The following is a 23,535-nucleotide window of genomic DNA, read 5'->3' as shown; positions in this document are numbered from 1 at the left end:
CGGGGGACTTACCCGACTCCACATAAGCATGATGAATCAAAGACTTTAACCAAGGCGCCAAAGAAATGGCAAGAAGCTTTCTGACCTTTCCTGGAACCAGAAAAGATAACAAATAGACTAGAAGTCTTTCTAAAATCTTTAGTAGCTTCAATATTTCAAAGCTCTTACTACATCCAAAGTATGTAAAGATCTCTCCAGAGAATTCTTAGGATTAGGACACAATGAAGGGACAACAATTTCTCTACTAATGTTGTTAGAATTCACAACCTTAGGTAAAAATTGAAATGAAGTCCGCAACACCGCCTTATCCTGATGAAAAATCAGAAAAGGAGATTCACAAGAAAGAGCAGATAACTCAGAAACTCTTCTAGCAGAAGAGATGGCCAAAAGGAACAAAACTTTCCAAGAAAGTAATTTAATATCCAGAGAATGCATAGGTTCAAACGGAGGAGCCTGTAAAGCCCTCAGAACCAAATTAAGACTCCAAGGAGGAGAAATTGACTTAATGACAGGTTTGATACGAACCAAAGCCTGTACAAAACAATGAATATCAGGAAGATTAGCAATCTTTCTGTGAAAAAGAACAGAAAGAGCAGAGATTTGTCCTTTCAAGGAACTTGCAGACAAACCTTTATCCAAACCATCCTGAAGAAACTGTAAAATTCTAGGAATTCTAAAAGAATGCCAGGAGAATTTATGAGAAGAACACCAAGAATGTAAGTCTTCCAGACTCGATAATAAATCTTCCTAGACACAGATTTACGAGCCTGTAACATAGTATTAATTACTGAGTCTGAGAAACCTCTATGACTAAGAATCAAGCGTTCAATTTCCATACCTTCAAATTTAATGATTTGAGATCCTGATGGAAAAATGGGCCTTGAGATAGAAGGTCTGGTCTTAACGGAAGTGTCCAAGGTTGGCAACTGGCCATCCGAATGAGATCCGCATACCAAAACCGTGTGAGGCCATGCTGGAGCCACCAGCAGTACAAACAACGTTCCATTAGAATTTTGAAATCACTTTTGGAAGAAGAACTAGAGGCGGAAAGATATAGGCAGGATGATAATTCCAAGGAAGCGACAACGCCGTCCACTGCTTCCGCCTGAGGATCCCTGGATCTGGACAGATACCTGGGAAGTTTCTTGTTTAGATGAGAGGCCATCAGATCTATTTCTGGAAGTCCCCAGATTTGAACAATCTGAAGAAATACCTCTGGGTGAAGAGACCATTCGCCCGGATGTAACGTCTGGCGACTGAGATAATCCGCTTCCCAATTGTCTACACCTGGGATGTGAACCGCAGAAATTTAGACAGGAGCTGGATTCCGCCCATACAAGTATCCGAGATACTTCTTTCATAGCTTGAGGACTGTGAGTCCCACCTTGATGATTGACATACGCCACGGTTGTGACATTGTCTGTCTGAAAACAAATAAACGATTCTCTCTTCAGAAGAGGCCAGAACTGAAGAGCTCTGAAAATCGCACGGAGTTCCAAAATGTTGATTGGTAATCTCGCCTCCTGAGATTCCCAAACCCCCTGCGCTGTCAGAGATCCCCATACAGCTCCCCAACCTGAAAGACTCGGATCTGTTGAGATTACAGTCCAGGTTGGACGAACAAAAGAGGCCCCTTGAATTAGACGATGGTGATTCAACCACCAAGTCAGAGAAGATCGAACATTGGGATTTAAGGATATTATTTGTGATATCTTTGTATAATCCTGCACCACTGGTTCAGCATACAAAGCTGAAGAGGTCTCATGAGAAAACGAGCAAAGGGGATCGCGTCCGATGCAGCAGTCATGAGACCTAGAATTTCCATGCACAAAGCTACCGAAGGGAATGATTGAGACTGAAGGTTTCGACAAGCTGAAACCAACTTCAGACGTCTCTTTTCTGTTAGAGACAAAGTCATGGACACTGACTATTTGAAAGCCCAAAAAGGTTACCCTTTGTCTGAGGAATCAAAGAACTCTTTGGTAAATTGATCCTCCAACCATGTCTTTGAAGAAACGACACAAGTTGAATCGTATGAGATTCTGCAGAATGTAAAGACTGAGCAAGTACCAAGATATCGTTCAAATAAGGAAATACCACAATACCCTGTTCTCTGATTACAGAGAGAAGGGCACCGAGAACCTTTGAAAGATCCTTGGAGCTGTTGCTAGGCCAAACGGAAGGGCAACAAAACTGGTAATGCTTGTCTAGAAAATAGAATCTCAGAAACTGATAGTGATCTGGATGAATTGGAATATGAAGATATGCATCCTGTAAATCTATTGTGGACATATAATGCCCTTGCTGAACAAAAGGCAGAATAGTCCTTATAGTCACCCATTTTGAATGTTGGTATCCTTACATAACGATTCAATATTTTTAGATCCAGAACTGGTCTGAAGGAATTCTCCTTCTTTGGTACAATGAATAGATTTGAGTAAAACCCCAGACCCCGTTCCAGAACTGGAACTGGCACAATTACCCCAGCCAACTCTAGATCTGAAACACATTTCAGAACGCCTGAGCCTTCACTGGGTTTACTGGAATGCGTGAGAGAAAAAATCTTCTCACAGGCGGCCTTACCTTGAAACCTATTCTGTACCCTTGTGAAACAATGTTCTGAATCCAAAGACTGAATCGAATTGATCCAAATATCTTTGAAAAATCGTAACCTGCCCCCTACCAGCTGTGCTGGAATGAGGGCCGCACCTTTCATGCGGATTTGGGAGCTGGTTTTTGACTTTCTAAAAGGCTTGGATTTATTCCAGACTGGAGAAGGTTTCCAAACGGAAAACCTTTGAGAAGGAGTAAATGAAGTACCCAGACTATTCCATTCCCTAGAAATTACTTCTGAAATCGCATCAGGAACTGGAAAAACTTCTGGAATAACTACATGAGGTTTGAAAACCGATTTAAACGCTTAGTAGATTTAGTATCAAGAGGACTAGACTCCTCCATATCTAATGCAATTAACACTTCTTTAAGTAAAGAACGAATAAACTCCATCTTAAATAAATATGAAGATTTATCAGTGTCAATATCTGAGGCAGAATCTTCTGAACCAGATAGATCCTCATCAGAAACAGACAAGTCCGAATGATGGCGGTCACTAAAAATTCATCTGAAATATGAGAAGTTTTAAAAGACCTTTTACATTTACCGGAAGGAGAATAACAGACAGAGCCTTCCTAATAGATTTAGAAACAAATTCTTTTACATTAACAGGGACATCCTGAACATTAGATGTTGAAGGAACAACAACAGGTAATGGATTATTACTAATGGAAACACAATCTGCATTAGAAAGTTATCATGGACAGTTATCACAAACTACAGCCGGAGGAACAGTTACCAAAAGTTTACAACAAATGCACTTAACTTTGGTAGAACCAGCATCAGGCAGCGTCTTTCCAGAAGTAGATTCTGATCCAGGGTCAGGTTGAGACATCTTGCAATATGTAATAGAAAAAACAACATATAAAGCAAAATTATCAAATTCCTTAAATGACAGTTTCAGGAATGGGAAAAAATGCCAAATGAACAAGCCTCTAGCAACCAGAAGCAATGAAAAATGAGACTGAAATAATGTGAAAAAAAGGTGGAGACAAGAATGACGCCCACATTTTTTGGCGCCAAGAATGACGCCCACATTATTGGCGCCAAGTACAACGCCCATATTTTTTGGCGCCAAGTATGACGCCACATCCTGTGACGCCGAAAAAAACGACGCCCACATTTTTGGCGCAAAAAAAACGTGCCTGAACACATATGTCAAAAAATGACGCAACCACGAACAAACTTCCGGTGTCAATTAGGGCGCCGGAAATGACAAAATTTTTGCGCCAAAAAGTCAGCGCCAAGAATCACGCAATAAATTGTAGCATTTTCAGCCCCCCGCGAGCCTAACAGCCCACAGGGAAAAAAGTCAATTGAAATTTTTTTAAGGTAAGAAAAAAATATTTATTCATATGCATTATCCGAAATAATGAAACTGACTTTCTGAAATAAGGAATACTGATTATCCTGAATCATGGCAAATATAAGTTTAAACACATATATTTAGAACTTTACAAATAAAGTGCCCAACCATAGCTTAGAGTGTCATAATAAAATAAGACTTACTTACCCTAAGACACTCATCTACATATAGTAGATAGCCAAACCAGTACTGAAACAAGAATCAGTAGAGGGTAATGGTATATAAGAGTATATCGTCGATCTGAAAAGGGAGGTAGGAGAAGAAATCTCTACGACCGATAACAGAGAACCTATGAAATAGATCCCCTAGGGCAGTGCTTTCCAAACTGTGTGTCGGGACACACTAGTGTGTCGGCAGCAGTGTGTAGGTGTGTCCCTGCTTCAGAACAATTTTTTTAAAATTTTAATTTTTTTAAATGTTTTTTTTTGGTTTCTGACTTTCCGCCTGCCTTCTACGCATATCACATGGTTGACATGTGATTGATACCTAGGGGGTCACAGATCATCTTAACCTATTGGCGCAGCTCAGTGGGAACTGAAACTATTCCATTGGCGGCTTTGGCGGCACATTGGCACCTGACTCGCCTCAATCGGCTCGTGGCTGCATGTGTAGTCAGTGAGTGGGAGAGCAGTGTGTTTGCAGCGTGGGCAGTAATCAATCAGACTCGCAGAGCTCTGAGGGCAGCAGCTTAAACGCTGAGCTGAAGTCAGTAAGTTTTTTTTGCAGCTTGCTCCCAGTAGTGCATTGCTGTTCCTGCTCTTGATATATGGATAGGAAGGGGAAGCTTAAAAATGCGAGTGTCTAATATTCCACCAAATATTCAGAAACTGTGTTCATCCCATCAACCTCATACATCCCATTAAAATAGTAACTATTGGTGTTATTAAACTTTTTTTTTTAATTCTTGCACATACTTACTGTTACTTGTAAACACATTTCGTTATTATATAATTTATGTATGTGTCCGTATCTCTTAAAACAAGTTAGTTTAACCTTCTGTTTGCTAGTACAACTGAATTACTGTGTCGCGAAATGATGTAGGTCTAAAAAGTGTGTCACCGACATGAAAAGTTTGGAAAGCTCTGCCCTAGAGGAAGACCATTGTATTCAAATAGGCAATACTCTCTTCACATCCCTCTGACATTCACTGCACTCTGAGAGGAAAACCGGGCTCCAGCCTGCTGCAAAGCGCATATCAACGTAGAATCTAGCACAAACTTACTTCACCACCTCCACGGGAGGCAAAGTTTGTAAAACTGAATTGTGGGTGTGGTGAGGGGTGTATTTGTAGGCATTTTGAGGTTTGGGAAACTTTGCCCCTCCTGGTAGGAATGTATATCCCATACGTCACTAGCTCATGGACTCTTGCTAATTACATGAAAGAAATGCAAATGTATTGACTGCTGCACATATATGCCTGTTGTTAAATGTGCTCAGCTAGCTCCCAGTAATGCATTGCTGCTCTCCTAGGGTTAAACACGTAGTTATACACAGGCAACAACATGCGCTAGCTAAACGTTTGCACTATAATTTCATCTAACTGGGATATAATTCTAAATAGAATTTATATATATTTGTAATAGGTCGTCTAATAAAAAAGGTAAAAGTAAAAACATGCTTCTTAGAACATAAAAGAAAATGCCTAGACAAGTATATATGTGACATTTCTTCTGGGATATTTAGGATTTATACAAATTATAAATGACACAGTTCTTTCCTTTCATGATTCAGACAGAACATATCATTTAAACAACTTTCTAATTGCCGCCTTATCAAATTTGCTTTATTCTTTTAGTGTCCTTTATTGAAGAAGCAACAATGCACTACTGGGAGCTAGCCGAAAACCTCCAGTGAGCCAATGACAAGAGGCTTATATGTGCAGCCACCAATCAGTAGCTAGATCTCAGCAGTAAATGAATACTGCTGAGAAAGGACACCGAGTGCACAAAGCCAAGTAGATAAAATGTCAATTGAAAAGATTTCCTTTTGCAATTCAGACAGAGCATACAATTTTAAAAAGCTTCTAATTTACTTCTATTATCAAATTGATTCTCATGATATTCTGTGTTGAAGAGATACCTAGGTAGCCATCTGGAGCACTACACGGCAGGAAACAGTGCTGCCATCTAGTGCTCTTGCAAATGGATAACAGTCTCGCAAAACTGCTGACATTTGGTGCTCCAAAAATGGGCCGGCTACTAAGCAGAAGTCCCTGATTTTCAACACAATAAAAAGTAAATTAGAATGTTTAACATTGCATGTTCTATTTGAATTTGGGTTTCCTATCCCTTTAAAATTGGATATTGTATTCAAATCACAAAAGCTAGATTCTGACTTCACTGTCCCTTTAATACATCATTGATAGGGCCCTTCAATGACTGCGAATACTGCAGTGAATAATATACAGCATCAAGTCAGTAGAAAAATTCTTGCAGCAACTATAGAATATTAGGGATGGGTGAAAGTTGGAATTTTGACTTTGGAATGGAAGAACAAAAAGTCTCCATTGAAATTTATTCTGCCATTGTTTTTGTTGAGTGAATGTTAAAGGACCACTGAAGTTATGACTCAGAGAGAGCATGCAATAGTAAACTACTGCCCCAATTCACTTTCATTATCTCAATGTGCATAATCTTTTTATATGCAGACCTTGAAGCTCCAGCATCTAATGAGCATGTGCAAAATCAACAGACTATACTATACGTATATGAATTTTGTGATTGGCTAATGGCTGGCACATGATACAGGGGAAGGAAAATTAAGCAATCTGACAGAAAATGTTTTGGCATTGTCTGCAACTATGCATTTATTGATTCTACTAGATTTAATGGTCCTTTAACATTTGAATATCCCACTTGAATATTGATTCCGTTAGACCTACACCAATGTCTACAAGAATCAACATTTGAATGTTACCTTCAATAAAGGGAACTCATATTTTCCCCCAAAAAATAAATACTAAATAGTTGGCAAACAGTGATAAACATTTAGAGCAAGCAAATAGAACCAACATTTATTTTAATAAATGTGCCAAAACATCCACCTATCCCTACAGAAGACATAATGGGGAATATAATGTCACTTAGAGGAATATAAAAGATGTCCTTTAAGGGATACTAACCCCAAATTTTTCCTTTCATGATTCAGATACAGCATGCAATTTTTAAGCAACTTTCTAATTTACTACTATTATCGATTTTTCTTTGTTTGCTTGCTATCTTTATTTTAAAAGTATTTTAGGTTTAGCACCCTGGATAGCGCTTGTTTATTGGTGGCTACATTTAGCCACCAATAAGAAAGCATAACCCAGGTTCTGAACCAAAAATGGGTTCTATCTGAATATTAAAGAATAAAAATGGTGTTTAGTATCCCTTTAACTTAAATTTATTGCAGATCTGAAGAATTTATTATTTTTTTTGTAAATGTACATGCATACACAGAAGAAAAGAATGGTCAATTACTTCTCGAACGGCAGTTTGGATTTCCAACAACTGGAGTCATTTGCCTCCCACTGGCAGCCATACTTGTGTACGTTGTCTTGAAACGTTTCTGAAACGGATCCGAAGTAAAGATCGGTCGATAGACAGCCAGACAGGGATCCGGGAGAGGGGAGGACTTTTTAGCAAATTTATTCCGTGACTTCTCATTAAGAGAGAACCAGCTCTCCACCAACTGCAAATAACAGTAAGGATATATTTACATTTAAACCAGAGGAGATACTCCCCAGGATCATTATTTAAAACAAACTTCAGTTGAAAAAACACCTTATATTTAATGCTGTACTCTATTTAGTGTTACAGTTAATTGATACCATTTGTAGAATGATGGCTTCTGAAAACAGAATAGATAAATAAAAGAATGGAGTTACACATTATTTCTGATAAGTGCCCTAAATTCCTTTTCTACTTGTCTGGATTAAAAAGCCTTAATTCCTATTCTATTTCTCTGGCTCTCCTCATAGGTCAGTTTGCTGCTACCAGTTCAAGTGGTTTTCTTTAGAGTGTGTGTGTGTGGGGGGGGGGGGTGCTAGAGTGCATCCTGCAGATTAGAAACCAACTCTGCATCATGCTACATAACGATTGCTTGATTCTTGCATATCATATTTTATATATTTGCCACAAACTGTATACAGCAAACTACAATTAAAGTGACGGTAAATTCTAGTCTTTCAAAAACGCTAGGATTTACCATCACTAAAAATAAGGGCGTCCTTTGTTCATCAGTTTAAAAAATAAAATAAAAAAAAAGGATTGATAGGTACCTTTATTTTGCCACGGTTTCAGCGCTCGCCCACAGCATAGCTCATTTTCAATGAGGTGAGGTTTCCACCATTTAGTCAATAGCCGTGCTCCTCAAAAGGCATTATGCCATAGGCTAGCACGGCTATTGGCTAAGATGTGCAAATGTCACTGCATTGAAAAAACTAAGCTGTGCTGTGGGTGACCGGAGGCACTAAGGTTAGCGTTGAATCCGCAGTGAAATAAAAAGGTACTTATTCATCAGTTTTTATTTAAACTGATGAATGAAGGTCACCTTTATTTTTAGTGATCGTAAATCCTAGCATATTTGAATCGCTAGAATTTACCATCACTTTAAGAGGGTATGGCCCTTGAGTGTAAAACTATGAAAAGTTTGCTATCAAAATAATGGCTGGTAGCGGACAGACACAGGACCACTCATTTGAAGGAGCAGAATTGCTATAATTTATGTATTGTGGGGGTCAACACAGGGCACACACCAGCCCCCTGATGTTGACACATATTCTTATGGATCCGATATGTGATCACTGTACTCAGCTTATAACCACCCTCCCTCGTTGTACTACGTAATTTGGATCCAAAGGTATGTAAAATGTACAGGGTATATACTATTTCTATGGCCTGCTATTTAAAGGGAATGAGAACAAGGATTTGATTATGGGCAATCCCCTTTTTCATATGAGGGGTATTGTGTGTATGTGTGTGCCATGATGTCTTTGGCGGATAGGGGCATGTTTGGAGCCCCCCCCATAGAGTACATACATTAGGTAGGTGATTGGAATAAAAATCAACTACTAATGGTAGAGGTATCCACACTGGAAAGAGGGGTTGCCCTCTTAAATTTGACTCATACTCCTCTGTGTTTTTGGGGGGTGGGGTCTCGAAAAGTGCCCCCTCTACCACCTCAAACACAGTATGCAAGTATACTTGGGGCAGGCAGTCACCATTACAATGACGATCACCTAAACATTAGAAGGGGTTTGACTTCTTTATTTAAAAAGGGGGGAATAAGGGCTCTGGGGTAGCACCTACTCCCACACCACTAGAAATAAAATGGTTTCTAGTGGGGCAGATGATCACCATTTTTAACTGAAATAAGTTGCATCAAAGAAGGATGCCCTTTGAAATGAGAGGTCACTCTTCCATCTGGCTCAAACAAGTGGCAGATAGGGGCCTGTGATTTGAAAGTACACACTCCCCTATATCAAAGGAGTGGTCAGGGAGATTAAATATGGGTTGCAACCAACCCCCCCTCCCCCCAGCTTACTGTCTCTAACTACATGCTTCAGGAGGTAGTCCTTTTCCCTTGTGATGTCACCATGTGCACCTGGGGTGCCATTACCGGGCCTGCAGGAAGGAGACTGATTGTGAAAGAGATTAGTCTCCTTTCTCCATCTGCAGTGAGGGGTCCCCATCATTTGGAATGGAAGGGGGACCACACCCAGAATGATGAAACATGTTCATTATCAGCACTGCAGAATTAGATGCGCGTGGTGAGAAGGGCTTGTTATGCACATCAAGAAGTTAAAGGGACATGGAAAATAAAAATTAAAGATAGAGCATGCAATAAAAAAAATCCAATTCATTTTGTTTATTAATTTCACTGCCTTGTTGCAACAATTATATACTTATAATCAACAAGTGTGTATACGCTCCTGAGCATACATTAGTATGTTCTCTTGGTAAGGAGATAACCTCCAAGAAAGACATTTGATAATAAGTAAATTGGATATTTCAATTGATTATATATTGTGCATGTAAGGGGAAAAAACTAATGTCCCTTTTAATCCAGATACACACAAAATATCCAGAAATTGTGGCCAGTTTGTAGTCTTCAGTAACTTTCTCTGCAAGCCCCATCTGAATAATGCAGCACAAGTTCATTAGTTATTACCTTCATGGTTGCAAGATCTCTTCCATTTTCATACTCCCCAGAAAGACAAACTGCTTTAGCAGCAGCCATTTTCTTCTGCGAGTACAGCAGAAAGGATCCAGCTCGCTGCGTAGGGGGTGGATGTTTGGCTTTCCATTTCTGGATGGCCTTATTGTGCATGCTAGCTTGCTCATGGTTCATCTTTGACAGAACTTCGTCTAGGCGTTTGGACTTCTTTATAACCTGAATAGAACAGAAAAATAAAATTGTGATTCACTTTACATTGTAGGTATCAAATAAGTAGAAATCACTGTTAAATAATTCCTCCGGGAGTGGCCCAAAAAACAATGACTTACAGAAAAACCAAGGCCACTCACTGCACACAATATATTTTTGTCCGGTGATGATCATTAAACTCTAAACTAAAAATTCCCATTAATTCTGACTGGATAATATAGAGTGTGTCACTATCATAAGGAATGGTTGGAAGTATCATTACAGCAAACAAACCTTTCTGGTTATTTGTATATAAAGCAGAGTATAATCAAAGGCTGTTGGTTTAATAACAAGCTATCTACTTGGAGATAGACAGAAACCCAATGACAATATGAGGTTGTGCAAACTGTTACCAGGATGCCATCTAAGCAGGGGAGCACAGAAATTAAAGAAAACAACAAACAAAAAAAAGGGGATGATGACTGCAAGGATCTTTATAGTCAGTCCACAAGGAAGAGGCACAAATTTGAAGTCCTGGAGACCAAAATTGGTAGTGGGAAGAGTAGGTGCCATTATGTAGATCACAAACCAAAGGGAACAACCGTAGACCTGTAATGTTTCAGTGGTTCCAAGCAGAGTATAGCAAAGATATTTACCTACGATAACTGAGCGGGTCTGTTTTTTACCTAAGCGCATCAGGCACGCTGTCTAGTCACAGCACGACCGATTGCGCCATTAAACTGAATGTAGCTCGCTCTCGCTACCATACCCGAGCGGGAGCGAGCTACATTCAGTTTAATGGCGCGATCGGTCGTGCTGTGACTAGACAGCGTGCCTGATGCGCTTAGGTAAAAAACAGACCCGCTCAGTAGAGCCAGGAGCGGCGTTCTGAAAAATAGATTATCGTAGGTAAATATCTTTGCTATACTCTGCTTTAGAAACGTGGTGCTAGGCTAATGTTATATAATTCTGCACTGCGTGCATTATTATATAACCTTATTTGGTGGGGTTACTGGCCCTTTAAAGGGAGGAAACAAACTTAATTCCATTGAAAGTTCTTGAACTATTGTACTAAGAGGAAATAACCTCAGTACCCATTTTTAGGAGAAATGGCTGAACATTTCTTCTAAAAGTGGGATGAGTAGCAAACTACTACTTTGAGGGTCACTGGGGAAGATTGACCGAGCCAGACACTTCTGGGATTGGCCCAGAATGGATTTAGGGTTGATTTTGAGCTAAACCAACAAAAACTCATTGATTCCCATTAAGATTTATATAGGGATGCTAAGAGTGATCAAATGAATGGCCTTCTAGAGCAGGGATTGATAAACTTGTGCTCATAGGCTTCTAGAAAACCTACACTAGTGCCCAAGAAAGCGATCTGGCATTTCTCCTTGTAGGACTAACCACTCCTTTTTGCTGCTTGAGGCCCACTGAGTCTCTCCAATCAGTGTAGAAAAAGTTGTTTTATCAAAGAACACATTAGTTTAATTCACTTTAGTTAAAGAGATAGTCTACTCCAGAAATGTTATTGTTAAAAAAAAAAAAAAAAAGATGGATTATCCCTTTATTACCAATTCCCCAGTTTTGCACAACCAACATGGTTATATTAATATACTTTTTACCTCTGTAAGTACCTTGTATCTAAGCCTCTGCAGACAGTCCCCTTTTCTCAGCTCTTTTGACAGACTTGCATTTTAGCCAATCAGTGCTGACTTATAAATAACTGGTATCTCTTCAACACAGAATACCATAGGAACAAATCAAATTTGATAATAGTAAATAAAAGTTCTATGTTGTCTAAATAACAAATGGCTTTTTTTGGGTTTTACGTGTAAGGTGGCATAAAACAAACTTTCCCAGAGGATACCATTTTGATATAGAGCAGTGTTTTCCCCAGAATCTGGGAAAAAAATTTAAGCCAATGTTAAGCTAAAATTACCTAATATTAAAATGTTTCAATGTTGTATTGCCCAAATTATCATTAATTGCATTTATGTAAAATTATGCAACTAATTTGTGCTTTGGATAGCAGAACTTTTAGAATGTTACAAAGTAACACACCACCTGGCAACTTCATAATACCATCCAGATGGCAACATTTTCGGTGGAGATCACTGAAGAATCTAATCAAACCAATACTGGAAGTCTTAAGATGCATCTTAACAAGACAAGGTCACACAGACGGGAGGCAACACGGAAATATAATAGCATTTAATAATAGAAACTGCAGAGTGGCCAATAATAAACATATTAGGCATAGAAACAAAAATGCAAATCCTAGGAGACCAAATGAAACAAACATACCAATACACAGCCTTAGATACCTACACCTATCCTATTAAAGCATAGACAAATAAGAAACTTGAATGAGCTATGAATAGATTAACGTATAGAGCTAACAGAGCATATGAGATCACTTACAGTACACAAAGAAATACAACACCGCAAGCATATCAGATGCAAAGGGCTAGCTGGGAAATTGGATCCTTTCCATGGAGTTGTGATCACCAGCCGTGAATTAGCAGATTCAGCACTCTGCAAGGGAGCAGGGAACGGCCACTATTAGACCGGCATCTTATTAGCAGCATCAATAATTTACAGATATTTGTACAAAGGTAATAAGGAGCTATTGTGAGCTGCAGAAATTCAATAGGTTGTAGGAGAGGGTATGGAATGAACTGGTTCCCTAACAAGTCTAAATGCTGTATAATAAGGTTTCCCATTACACTCTGTTAGGTCCAATACAAACGTTAATTCTTCATTTTAAAAATAAATGTTAAAAGGACATGAAACCCCAAACATGTCTTTCATGATTCAGACAAAGCATAGCTTTGGAAAAAAATGTAAATTTACTTATATCAAATGTTCTTTGTCCTCTTTTGCTAAAAAGCAGGAACATAAACTCAGCAGTTTTGCAAGAGCACTACGTGCCAACAATATTTCCTGCCATGCAGTGCTTCACTAACCTACCTAGGTATCGCTTCAACAAAGGAACAAAGCAAATTTGATAATACAAATAAATGTGAAACTTTGTTTTTAAATGTTATGCTCTGTCTAAATCACTAAAGAACATGTTAAGGTTTCATATCCTTTTAAAAGATTTGCTAAAACTGTAGTCATTAAGTTAATTAAACCCAACTTGCACCTTGCAATTGGAATGACAATTTACACCACAATTCCCGTAAAAAATTGCACATTTTAAGAACCTAATAAATAAGAAGGGGTACTCAAGTAAATGCAGGAATATGTGCTACAGAAAATACCTGAACAATGATGATAATATCTGTTGTTCTCACTACTAAAACTTAAATTATACTTACCTGATAAAAAAAAAAAAAAAAATCTGAATAGAGAGAGTCCACAGCTGCAGGGAATACAGAACCTGGCCACCAGGAGGAGGCAAAGACACCCAAGCCAAAGGCTTAAATACCTCACCCACTTCCCTCATCCCCCAGTCATTCTGCCGAGGGAACAAGGGAACAGTAGGAGAAATATCAGGGTGAAAAAAGGTGCCAGAACAACAAAGAAAAAAGAATTTAAGGCCGTCCACAGAAAAAAAACGGGCGGGAGCTATGGTCTCTCCCCGTTCAGAAGAAAAGAAAATAATCAGGTAAGCATAACTTAAGTTTTTCTTCTTAAAACAGGGAGAGTCCACAGCTGCATTTATTATTTTTGGGAAAACAATACCCAAGCTTATAGAGAACACTGAATGCAAATGGGCGGGAACAAAAAGACGGCCCAAACTGAGGGCACCACAGCCTTACACAACCCAGATACCTGATAAACTACTTCAGCAGAAGCAGGAAGAACAAAAATATGGAAAGAGGACAAGGTAACTGCCCATCAACTTGAACTAAGGATCCCAGTTAGAGATCACTCAAAATTCTGGACTCTACTGAGCACAAAAGCCTCTGAGGAGACTAAAGTTACACTCCTTAGAAGCAAAACAAATAAAAACCTCTCCATGAACAATGGTAAGGGAAACAACAAACCAACTCCCACACCATATTCTCCCTAACTGAAAGAAGGGAAGAATCAGACAAGAAGGCCCGCAAAAAAACCTCCATAAACAATCCCCAAATATTCAAGGACAAAACAGAGAAATAAGCCCCTAGCACAACTTGAAGAAGAAAAAAAAGAGGAGCGGCTTTTAGGCTGCAAGAGGACAAAGTCCCGTAGAAAATACTCTACCGACGGAGGAGAGCAAAGAAAGGAAAAATTCCAGATCACCTCCTACACGGATCCAAAAGGAACCAATGTAAAGCCTTAACCAGAACCGAAGTCCCAGAAGGACAAAAGGTAGAACAAGACTACCTAACCATCTCAGCTAACTAGCACAGAGAAAACTGAATACCCGTAGGTCAGTAAAAAACCCTGGTTGCAAAACAGGAACGGAATAGTAACGTCACTGTTTACGTCACAAACGAAAGCCGCAGAATTCCATCGGATAGGCAGTCAGGTAGTCAACCGAGTAGCTAGCAAACCTGCACCAGGACATTCCTGGAAGGAACAAGAGAAAAAATTTTTTTAGAAAGCAGGGCGGACCAACTCCCCTCCTGAAAGAAAACGGGATAAGGGAGGACAACACCCTGACCATAAGAAAGAACCGACTACCCGCAAAAGGGAAGGTTCCCGAACCCACTGCAAGGCCTCCCAACCTAAGTAAGGATCCCTCGGGAGACAAAATACCAAGTCGAAGACAAGGACTAGGTTAAAAACCCGGACCCCCAAAACCAGGTGCCGGATCAAGACCAAAAACCCTGCGGAACAACCACAAAGTTACCTGGAAATCAAATTTGCACCAAAGTTGATGCATGCCATACCCCCATGGGGTCTTGAGCTCTGATCTCACATGATGTATCCCAGTGGTAGTCTACTCAGCCCTAAAAAGGCCTTCAAGATAACACCCACAAAGTCTGAAGACAAAGGGAAAGACCCAAAAGAGATCAGAACTCAAAGATTGAGAGATATGACAGTCTCGAAACATCCCGTCTGGATCAACCCTCAGAAAACCTACAGCTCCAGGAAATAACGGAGAATTCCTATCAGATGGCAAGAGAGACTGCAGAACAATCCCCCAGATCCCCTTCAAAAGGGGATACAGCAAGGACAAAAAACAGTCCCTAAGAACCTAGTCTCCGCAAGCAAAAGACCGAAGTCCTACCCCAAAAGGCAAGGGGAAATGAAAAGCAAAGCCATCCTCAAAAAAAGAGAAGAGAAACACTGCCAAAAGATTTGAAAATCAGACAATCCAATTCACAAGGATTACCCCTAGGGGGGAATAATCGCCCCCTACACCAGGTACTGGAGATCTCCATGCAGTCATCTGATCCTCCCCTCTCGAAAGGGAGGGCAATAGTTCCTGTCCAAGGACTTCAGGAAACTACAAACGTACTTCCATAGCAGAATTCCTAACCCCAGCAAAACCACGCAAGTAATGCAGGGACTGGTCAACATTTGACGCCCCATCAAGATGTTATAAAGTAGGGTCAGTCTGATATCAAAGATAGAAGGGCAACCAATAACTTGTAGTAAACAAGAAAAAAACAACCTCGGAAAGGAAACTTAGTACCCAAACTGGGCCAGCCTGTTATCAAGGATACAAAATGTCTGATAGAACCTCAACGAACAGAGTGAACCAGTACACAACCCGGGACCAGCCTGCTGACTAGGGTACAAATGAACTGTTCAAAGGGTTAACCGAAAGTTCAAAAACTTTGCAGGTCTCGACTAAACAAACAGACAAATAGCAAAAAAAAACTCTAAGGCTCAAACATTGTCTTTTTAACATGTTTATTTAATTATTGATTTCTTTTTGCGACTTCCGCCGGAAGCAACAACCATCGCGACCATACATCGCTAGTATCAAAATCCCAGAAAAGAAAAAGTATCTGTAAAGGAAAACTACAACAGTCTTGAGCTCTGGAAATAAAAGAAACACATCCTAACTGGATCAAAAGAAGTAAGGCCGCACCTGCAGGTGAATGCCAAGAAAAGTAATAGAAACACTAACAGGGCCAGCCTTTCAGAGACCGGATTCCTCAAGAGCTCATAACTGGGAATAGATACACAACAAAGACAATTAGGAGTATGATCCACATTCCTCGTCTAGCGCTGTTCGCCATCATAATCAGAATATTGAGGATCCGGTGGCAAATGAAGACTAAAGTCCTCCAAAGCCTCTAGGACCTGCCTCAGCAGTACACGCAGGCGCGTCAGACTGACTCTAAAGGCAAAACACATCCTTGGCGGGGCATCTGAGAGCCCCCATCCTGACGGCCATACCCCTGAGGACACGGATAAGATCTACACTGGCCCTCAATGCGCCAACACCACCAATATAGCTATGCGCAACCGAGCAGCAACCTCTGGTGGAGAGAAACCTCCTTCCGGAGAAGGGGTAACGGCATTTGGGACAACTGCCTGTGTAGGAACAGAAAAAAACAGGGAACACACCTCACGGAACACAGAATTCTCAGAGGAGGATGGCTCAGTGGTCTCTAATCTTGCCCCAGGAGGAGGGAGAGAAGAGCACTCTACTATGGCATACGGAACATAAATGATTGTGCTGGATTTCCCGGGCCTCCGTGCAATCTAAGCAGGGAACAGACTCTGAATCCGAAAAATCTCCTCAGAAAAATCAGAATCGTCCATAACATGACCGGGCAAATTTGGACAAAAAACAACTGGCACCTCACACCCCCAATGGATGGGGCACTCACCACCTCCTATGACCCAGACAAGTAGAGAACAGGCCCTCTCCACCAACACTAAGGCAAAAATACAGAAATGTAAAACAATAACGTGACCACTCCCGGTCACGAGGTGCAAGGCCAAGGAAAAGCACGCCAGTCCCATCAAGAACTGTGTAGCTCTAAAAACCTATATGTTCTGTAAAGGCCATGACATCACTACACATAAGCAGACAGAATCACATAACGAACATCATTAAAGTCCCCCACTGTTCAATAACCCACCTCAGGAGATAATAACCCTAGATTGCATAAAGATAAAGACCCTGTGTTCTATCATTACATTATATTCCCACAGAGAAAGGAAAATGAAACGATCTTACCGGAATCTATGCCGTGGAACAGTAACACAGTCCTTCAAGTTTGACAGATAGTAGCGTCGCTTTTGACATGGACTTGAGTGAAGAAAGCAGGCAGCGAAACTCGTCAATGCTGATTGCTTATGGAGCTGTTAATATGAGTCGGGATGGTTTCGCAGAGAGACTCTCCCTGCATCTCTAGACTCTCACTGAGAGGCTGACAGGATTACTTAAAACTCCGGTCCCATCTCGAAGAGTATTACCCTCCATAAGAGACTACTCCGTAATCTTCCGACACTTCTCTGCCAACCTCCTGCCAAAAGTGAAGTTGTTACTAAATATTGAACGTTCATGATTCAGACAGGGCATGTATTATTTAGACTTTCCTTTAAAGGACCACTAAATACAGCACTGGCCCATATACAATAAAAAGACAATGCAACGCATTTAAAATGAGCAGTAGAATTTATTTATTTTTCTGGCAAATTTCAAAGTTAATCCAATTTTTCCTCCCCCTGTATCATGAGACAGTCATCAGCCAATCACAAAATGCATATGCATGTATCTAAGCCTCTGCAAACTACCCCTTTATTTCAGTTCTTTTGACAGACTTGCAGTTTAGCCAATCAGTGCCTGCTCCCAGATAACTTCACGTGCACAGTGTTATCTATATGAAATACATGAACTAGCACCCTCTAGTGGTGAAAAACTGTTAAAATGTATTATGAAAAGAGGTGGCCTTCAATGTCTAAGAAAACAAAATTTATGCTTACCTGATAAATTTCTTTCTCATGTGGTGTATCCAGTCCACGGGTGTATCCATTACTTGTGGGATATTCTCCTTCCCAACAGGAAGCTGCAAGAGGACACCCACTGCAGAGCTGTCTATATAGCTCCTCCCCTAACCCCCACCTCCAGTCATTCGACCGAAGACAAGTAAGAAAAAGGAGAAACTATAGGGTGCAGTGGTGACTAACTTTAAAAATAAAAACACCTGCCTTAAAGTGACAGGGCGGGCCGTGGACTGGATACACCACAAGAGAAAAAAATTTATCAGGTAAGCATGAATTTTGTTTTCTCTTGTAAGGTGTATCCAGTCCACGGGTTCATCCATTACTTGTGGGATACCAATACCAAAGCTTTAGGACACGGATGAAGGGAGGGACAAGGCAGGAACTTAAATGGAAGGAACCACTGCCTGTAAAACCTTTCTCCCAAAAATAGCCTCCGAGGAAGCAAAAGTATCAAATTTGTAGAATTTAGAAAAAGTATGAAGCGAAGACCAAGTCGCCGCCTTACAAATCTGTTCAACAGAGGCATCATGTTTAAAAGCCCATGTGGAAGCTACCGCTCTAGTAGAATGAGCTGTAATTCTTTCAGGAGGCTGCTTGCCAGCAGTCTCATAAGCTAAACGATTATGCTCCTCAGCCAAAAAGAAAGAAGTTGCCGAAGCCTTTTGGCCTCTCCTCTTTCCAGAATATACAACAAACAATGCAGATGTTTGACGAAAATCCTTAGTAGCTTGCAAATAAAACTTTAAAGCACGAACCACGTCAAGATTGTGTAACAGACGTTCCTTCTTTGAAGAAAGATTAGGACACAGTGACGGAACAACAATCTCCTGATTGATATTCTTATTAGATACCACCTTAGGAAGAAACCCAGGTTTGGTACGCAAAACTACCTTATCTGCATGGAAGATCAGATAAGGGGAATCACACTGTAAGGCAGATAACTCTGAAACTCTTCGAGCCGAAGAGATAGCTACTAGGAACAGAACTTTCCAAGATAAAAGCTTGATATCTATGGAATGCAAAGGTTCAATCGGAACCCCTTGAAGAACTTTAAGAACTAAATTTAAACTCTATGGCGGAGCAACAGGTTTAAACACAGGCCTGATTCTAACCAAAGCCTGACAAAACGCCTGAACGTCTGGAACATCAGCCAGACGCTTGTGCAAAAGAATAGACAGAGCAGAAATCTGTCCCTTTAAGGAACTAGTTGATAATCCCTTTTCCAATCCTTCTTGGAGAAAAGATAATATCCTAGGAATCCTGACCTTACTCCACGAGTAACCCTTGGATTCACACCAATGAAGATATTTACACCACATCTTATGATATATTTTCCTGGTGACAAGCTTTCGAGCCTGAATCAAGGTATCAATGACCGACTCGGAGAAACCACGTTTTGATAAAATCAAGTGTTCAATCTCCAAGCAGTCAGACGCAGAGAAATTAGATTTGGATGTTTGAATGGACCTTGGAGTAGAAGGTCCTGCCTCAGCGGCAGAGTCCACGGTGGAAAGGATGACATGTCCACCAGATCTGCATACCAAGTCCTGCGTGGCCACGCAGGTGCTATCAAAATCACTGAAGCTCTCTCCTGCTTGATCTTGGCAATCAGACGAGGGAGGAGAGGAAATGGTGGAAACACATAAGCCAGGCTGAAGGACCAGGGCACTGCTAGAGCATCTATCAGCGTTGCCTGGGGATCCCTTGACCTGGACCCGTAACGAGGAAGCTTGGCGTTCTGACGAGACGCCATCAGATCCAGTTCTGGTTTGCCCCATAGTTGAATCAGCTGGGCAAATACCTCCGAATGGAGCTCCCACTCCCCCGGATGAAAAGTCTGCCGACTTAGAAAGTCCGCCTCCCAGTTCTCTACTCCTGGGATATGGATAGCTGAGAGATGGCAAGAGTGAACCTCTGCCCAAAGAATTATTTTGGAAACCTCCATCATTGCCAGGGGACTCCTTGTTCCCCCCTGATGGTTGATATAGGCTACAGTCGTGATATTGTCCGACTGAAATCTGATGAATCTGACAGCAGCTAGTTGAGGCCAAGCCTGAAGAGCATTGAATATCGCTCTTAGCTCCAGAATGTTTATCGGAAGGAGGGCCTCCTCCTGAGTCCACGAACCCTGAGCCTTCAGGGAATTCCAGACTGTGCCCCAGCCCAAAAGGCTGGCATCTGTCTTCACTATAGTCCACTCTGGCCTGCGGAAACTCATTCCCCTGGACAGATGGACCCGAGATAACCACCAGAGAAGAGAATCCCTGGTCTCTTGATCCAGATTTAGCAGAGGAGACAAATCTGTGTAGTCCCCCATCCCACTGAGCATGCAAAGTTGCAGTGGTCTGAGATGTAGGCGGGCAAACGGAACTATGTCCATTGCCGCTACCATCAGGCTGATCATTTCCATACACTGAGCCACTGACGGACGATAAGTGGAATGAAGAGCACGGCAAGAAGTTAGAAGCTTTGATATCCTGACCTCTGTCAGAAAATTTTTAATTTCTACCGAATCTATCCTAGGAAGGAAACTATTGTAGGAGGGGAGAGTGAACTCTTTTCTCTGTTCACCTTCCACCCGTGAGACCTCAGAAAGGCCAGAACAATGTCCGTATGGGACTTGGCGATTTGAAAAGTCGACGCCTGGATCAGGATGTCTAGGTAAGGAGCCACCGCTATGCCCCGCGGCCTTAGAACTGCCAGTAGAGACCCTAGAACCTTCGTAAAGATTCTTGGCGGCGTGGCTAATCCGAAGGGAAGAGCCACAAACTGGTAGTGCCTGTCTAGGAAGGCGAACCTGAGGAACTGATGATGATCTCTGTGAATCAGAATGTGGAGATAAGCATCCTTTAAGTCCACGGTAGTCATATATTGACCCTCCTGGATCATAGGGAGGATGGTTCGGATTGTCTCCATTTTGAAAGATGGGACCCTGAGAAATATGTTTAGGATCTTGAGATCCAAGATTTGTCTGAACGTTCCCTCTTTTTTAGGAACTATAAACAGGTTTGAATAGAAACCCTGCCCCTGTTCCTCCCTTGGAACTGGGTGGATCACTCCCATAACCAGTAGCTCTTGAACGCAACGTAAGAATGCCTCTTTCTTTATCTGGTTTGCAGATAGTTGTGAGAGGTGAAATCTCCCCTTTGGAGATGAACCTTTGAATTCCAGAAGATATCCCTGGGAAACAATCTCTAATGCCCAGGGATCCTGGACGTCTCTTCCCAAGTCTGAGCGAAGAGAGAAAGTCTGCCCCCTACTAGATCCGGTCCCGGATCGGGGGCTACTCCTTCATGCTGTCTTAGACCTGGTTAGGTCTCCAGACTAGTTTGGACTGGGCGAAATTTCCTTCTTGTTTTGCATTAGAGGAAGCTGAAGCCGCGCCACTCTTGAAGATTCGAAAGGAAAATTATTCTGTTTGGTCCTTAACTTATTGGACCTATCCTGAGGAAGGGCGTGACCTTTTCCTCCAGTAATATCAGAAATGATCTCCTTCAGACCAGGCCCGAATAGGGTCTGTCCCTTGAAGGGGATGTTAAGAAGCTTAGACTTTGAAGTAACGTCTGCTGACCAGGACTTAAGCCATAGCGCCCTACGCGCCAGAATGGCAAAACCTGAATTCTTAGCCGTTAGCTTGGTTAAATGAAAAACGGCGTCAGAGATAAAGGAATTAGCTAACTTAAGAGCTTTAATCCTGTCTAAAATCTCATCTAGCGGGGTCTCCACCTGTAGAGCCTCCTCAAGAGACTCGAACCAAAAAGCAGCTGCAGCAGTGACTGGGGCAATGCATGCAAGAGGCTGGAGAACAAAACCTTGATGTATAAAAATTTTCTTAAGGAGACCCTCCAATTTTTTATCCATAGGATCTAGGAAAGCACAACTGTCCTCGACGGGGATAGTTGTACGCTTAGCTAGGGTAGAGACTGCTCCCTCCACTTTAGGGACCGTCTGTCATGAGTCCCGTATGGCGGCATCTATGGGAAACATCTTTTTAAAAGCAGGAGGGGGAGAGAATGACACACCTGGTCTATCCCATTCCTTAGTAATAATTTCCGAAAACCTCTTAGGGACCGGAAAAACATCAGTGTAAACAGGCACTGCAAAGTATTTGTCCATCTTACACAATTTCTCTGGAACTACAACGGGTTCACAGTCATCCAGAGTCGCTAAAACCTCCCTAAGCAATAAGCGGAGGTGTTCGAGCTTAAATTTAAACGCTGTCATTTCAGAGTCAGACTGAAGCAACGCCTTCCCTGAATCTGAAATGTCACCCACAGATAGAAGCTCTCCTGCCTCGGCTTCTAAGTATTGTGAGGGTATATCGGACACAGGTATTAAAGCGTCAGAAAGCTCTGTATTTGTTCTAGCACCAGAGATGTCTCGCTTTCCTTGTAACCCTGGCAGTTTGAACAATACCTCTGAGAGGGTAGCATTCATAACTGCCGCCATGTCCTGTAAGGTAAAAGAATTAGACGCGCTAGATGTACTTGGCGTCACTTGAGCGGGAGTTATAGGTTCTGACACATGGGGAGAGCTAGATGGCATAATCTCCCTTTTTTCAGTCAGAGAATCCTCTGGAGATAAATCTTTAGGCGCCATAATATGGTCTTTATAGTTTATAGAAATTTCAGTACATTTGGTACACATTCTAAGAGGGGGTTCCACAATGGCTTCCAAACATATTGAACAAGGAGTTTCCTCTATGTCAGACATGTTTAACAGACTAGTAATGAGACAAGCAAGCTTGGAAAACACTTTAATAAATGTGAAACAGCAATAAAAACGTTACTGTGCCTTTAAGAGAAAAAAACTAGCACTTAAACTGCAAAACAGTGTAAAAATATAGTGAAGGCTTTGAAATTTTTACAGTGTGTGTAGGGGACTAAAGCAACATTGCACCCACTTGCAAATGGATGATTAACCCTTTAGGCCCCAAACTGGATTCAAAAAACGTTAAACACCGTTAAAATACAGTTAAACACCATGCCACAGCTCTGCTGAGGCTCCTACCTGCCCTCAATTGCGATTTAGGGAAGAAATAAACCCTTTATGATGGTCCTCAGATGCCAGAGGACTCCTCTAGGGAAGCTGGATGTCTCAGTTTGAAGGAAACTGCGCATTTAGAGCGCGAAAATAGGCCCCTCCCACCATGTACTGGATGCCAGAGGGGCCTTAAGAAAATACTCCTAGGAGTATCTGACTAGCCATATGGAAAACTAGGCCCCAAATAAAGACTTATCTCCCTCAGAGAAAAAACGTCCTATTTATGAAACATGTAAACGTTTTGTCACTAAGTAATATGAGTATTAACATGAGTATTACCCTGTTTTGTAAGCATGATCCCAGTCGCTGTTAAATCA

The 23,535-nt window shown here is 41.3% G+C and overlaps 1 protein-coding gene across 1 annotated transcript in view; it reads right to left on the bottom strand.

Moving 5' to 3' along the window:
- POLR1A (RNA polymerase I subunit A) overlaps positions 1-23,535 on the bottom strand; it is a 364,344-nt gene that overhangs the window by 186,527 nt on the left and 154,282 nt on the right. The window contains 3 exon segments of the mRNA XM_053704267.1: positions 7,441-7,552; positions 7,555-7,651; positions 10,133-10,354. Of these exon segments, the coding sequence (XP_053560242.1) occupies positions 7,441-7,552; positions 7,555-7,651; positions 10,133-10,354 (431 nt within the window).

This window comes from Bombina bombina, chromosome 2 (genome assembly GCF_027579735.1).
Source record: "Bombina bombina isolate aBomBom1 chromosome 2, aBomBom1.pri, whole genome shotgun sequence".
Lineage (NCBI taxonomy): Eukaryota > Metazoa > Chordata > Amphibia > Anura > Bombinatoridae > Bombina > Bombina bombina.
This window is presented reverse-complemented; position numbering and strand designations above follow the sequence as displayed.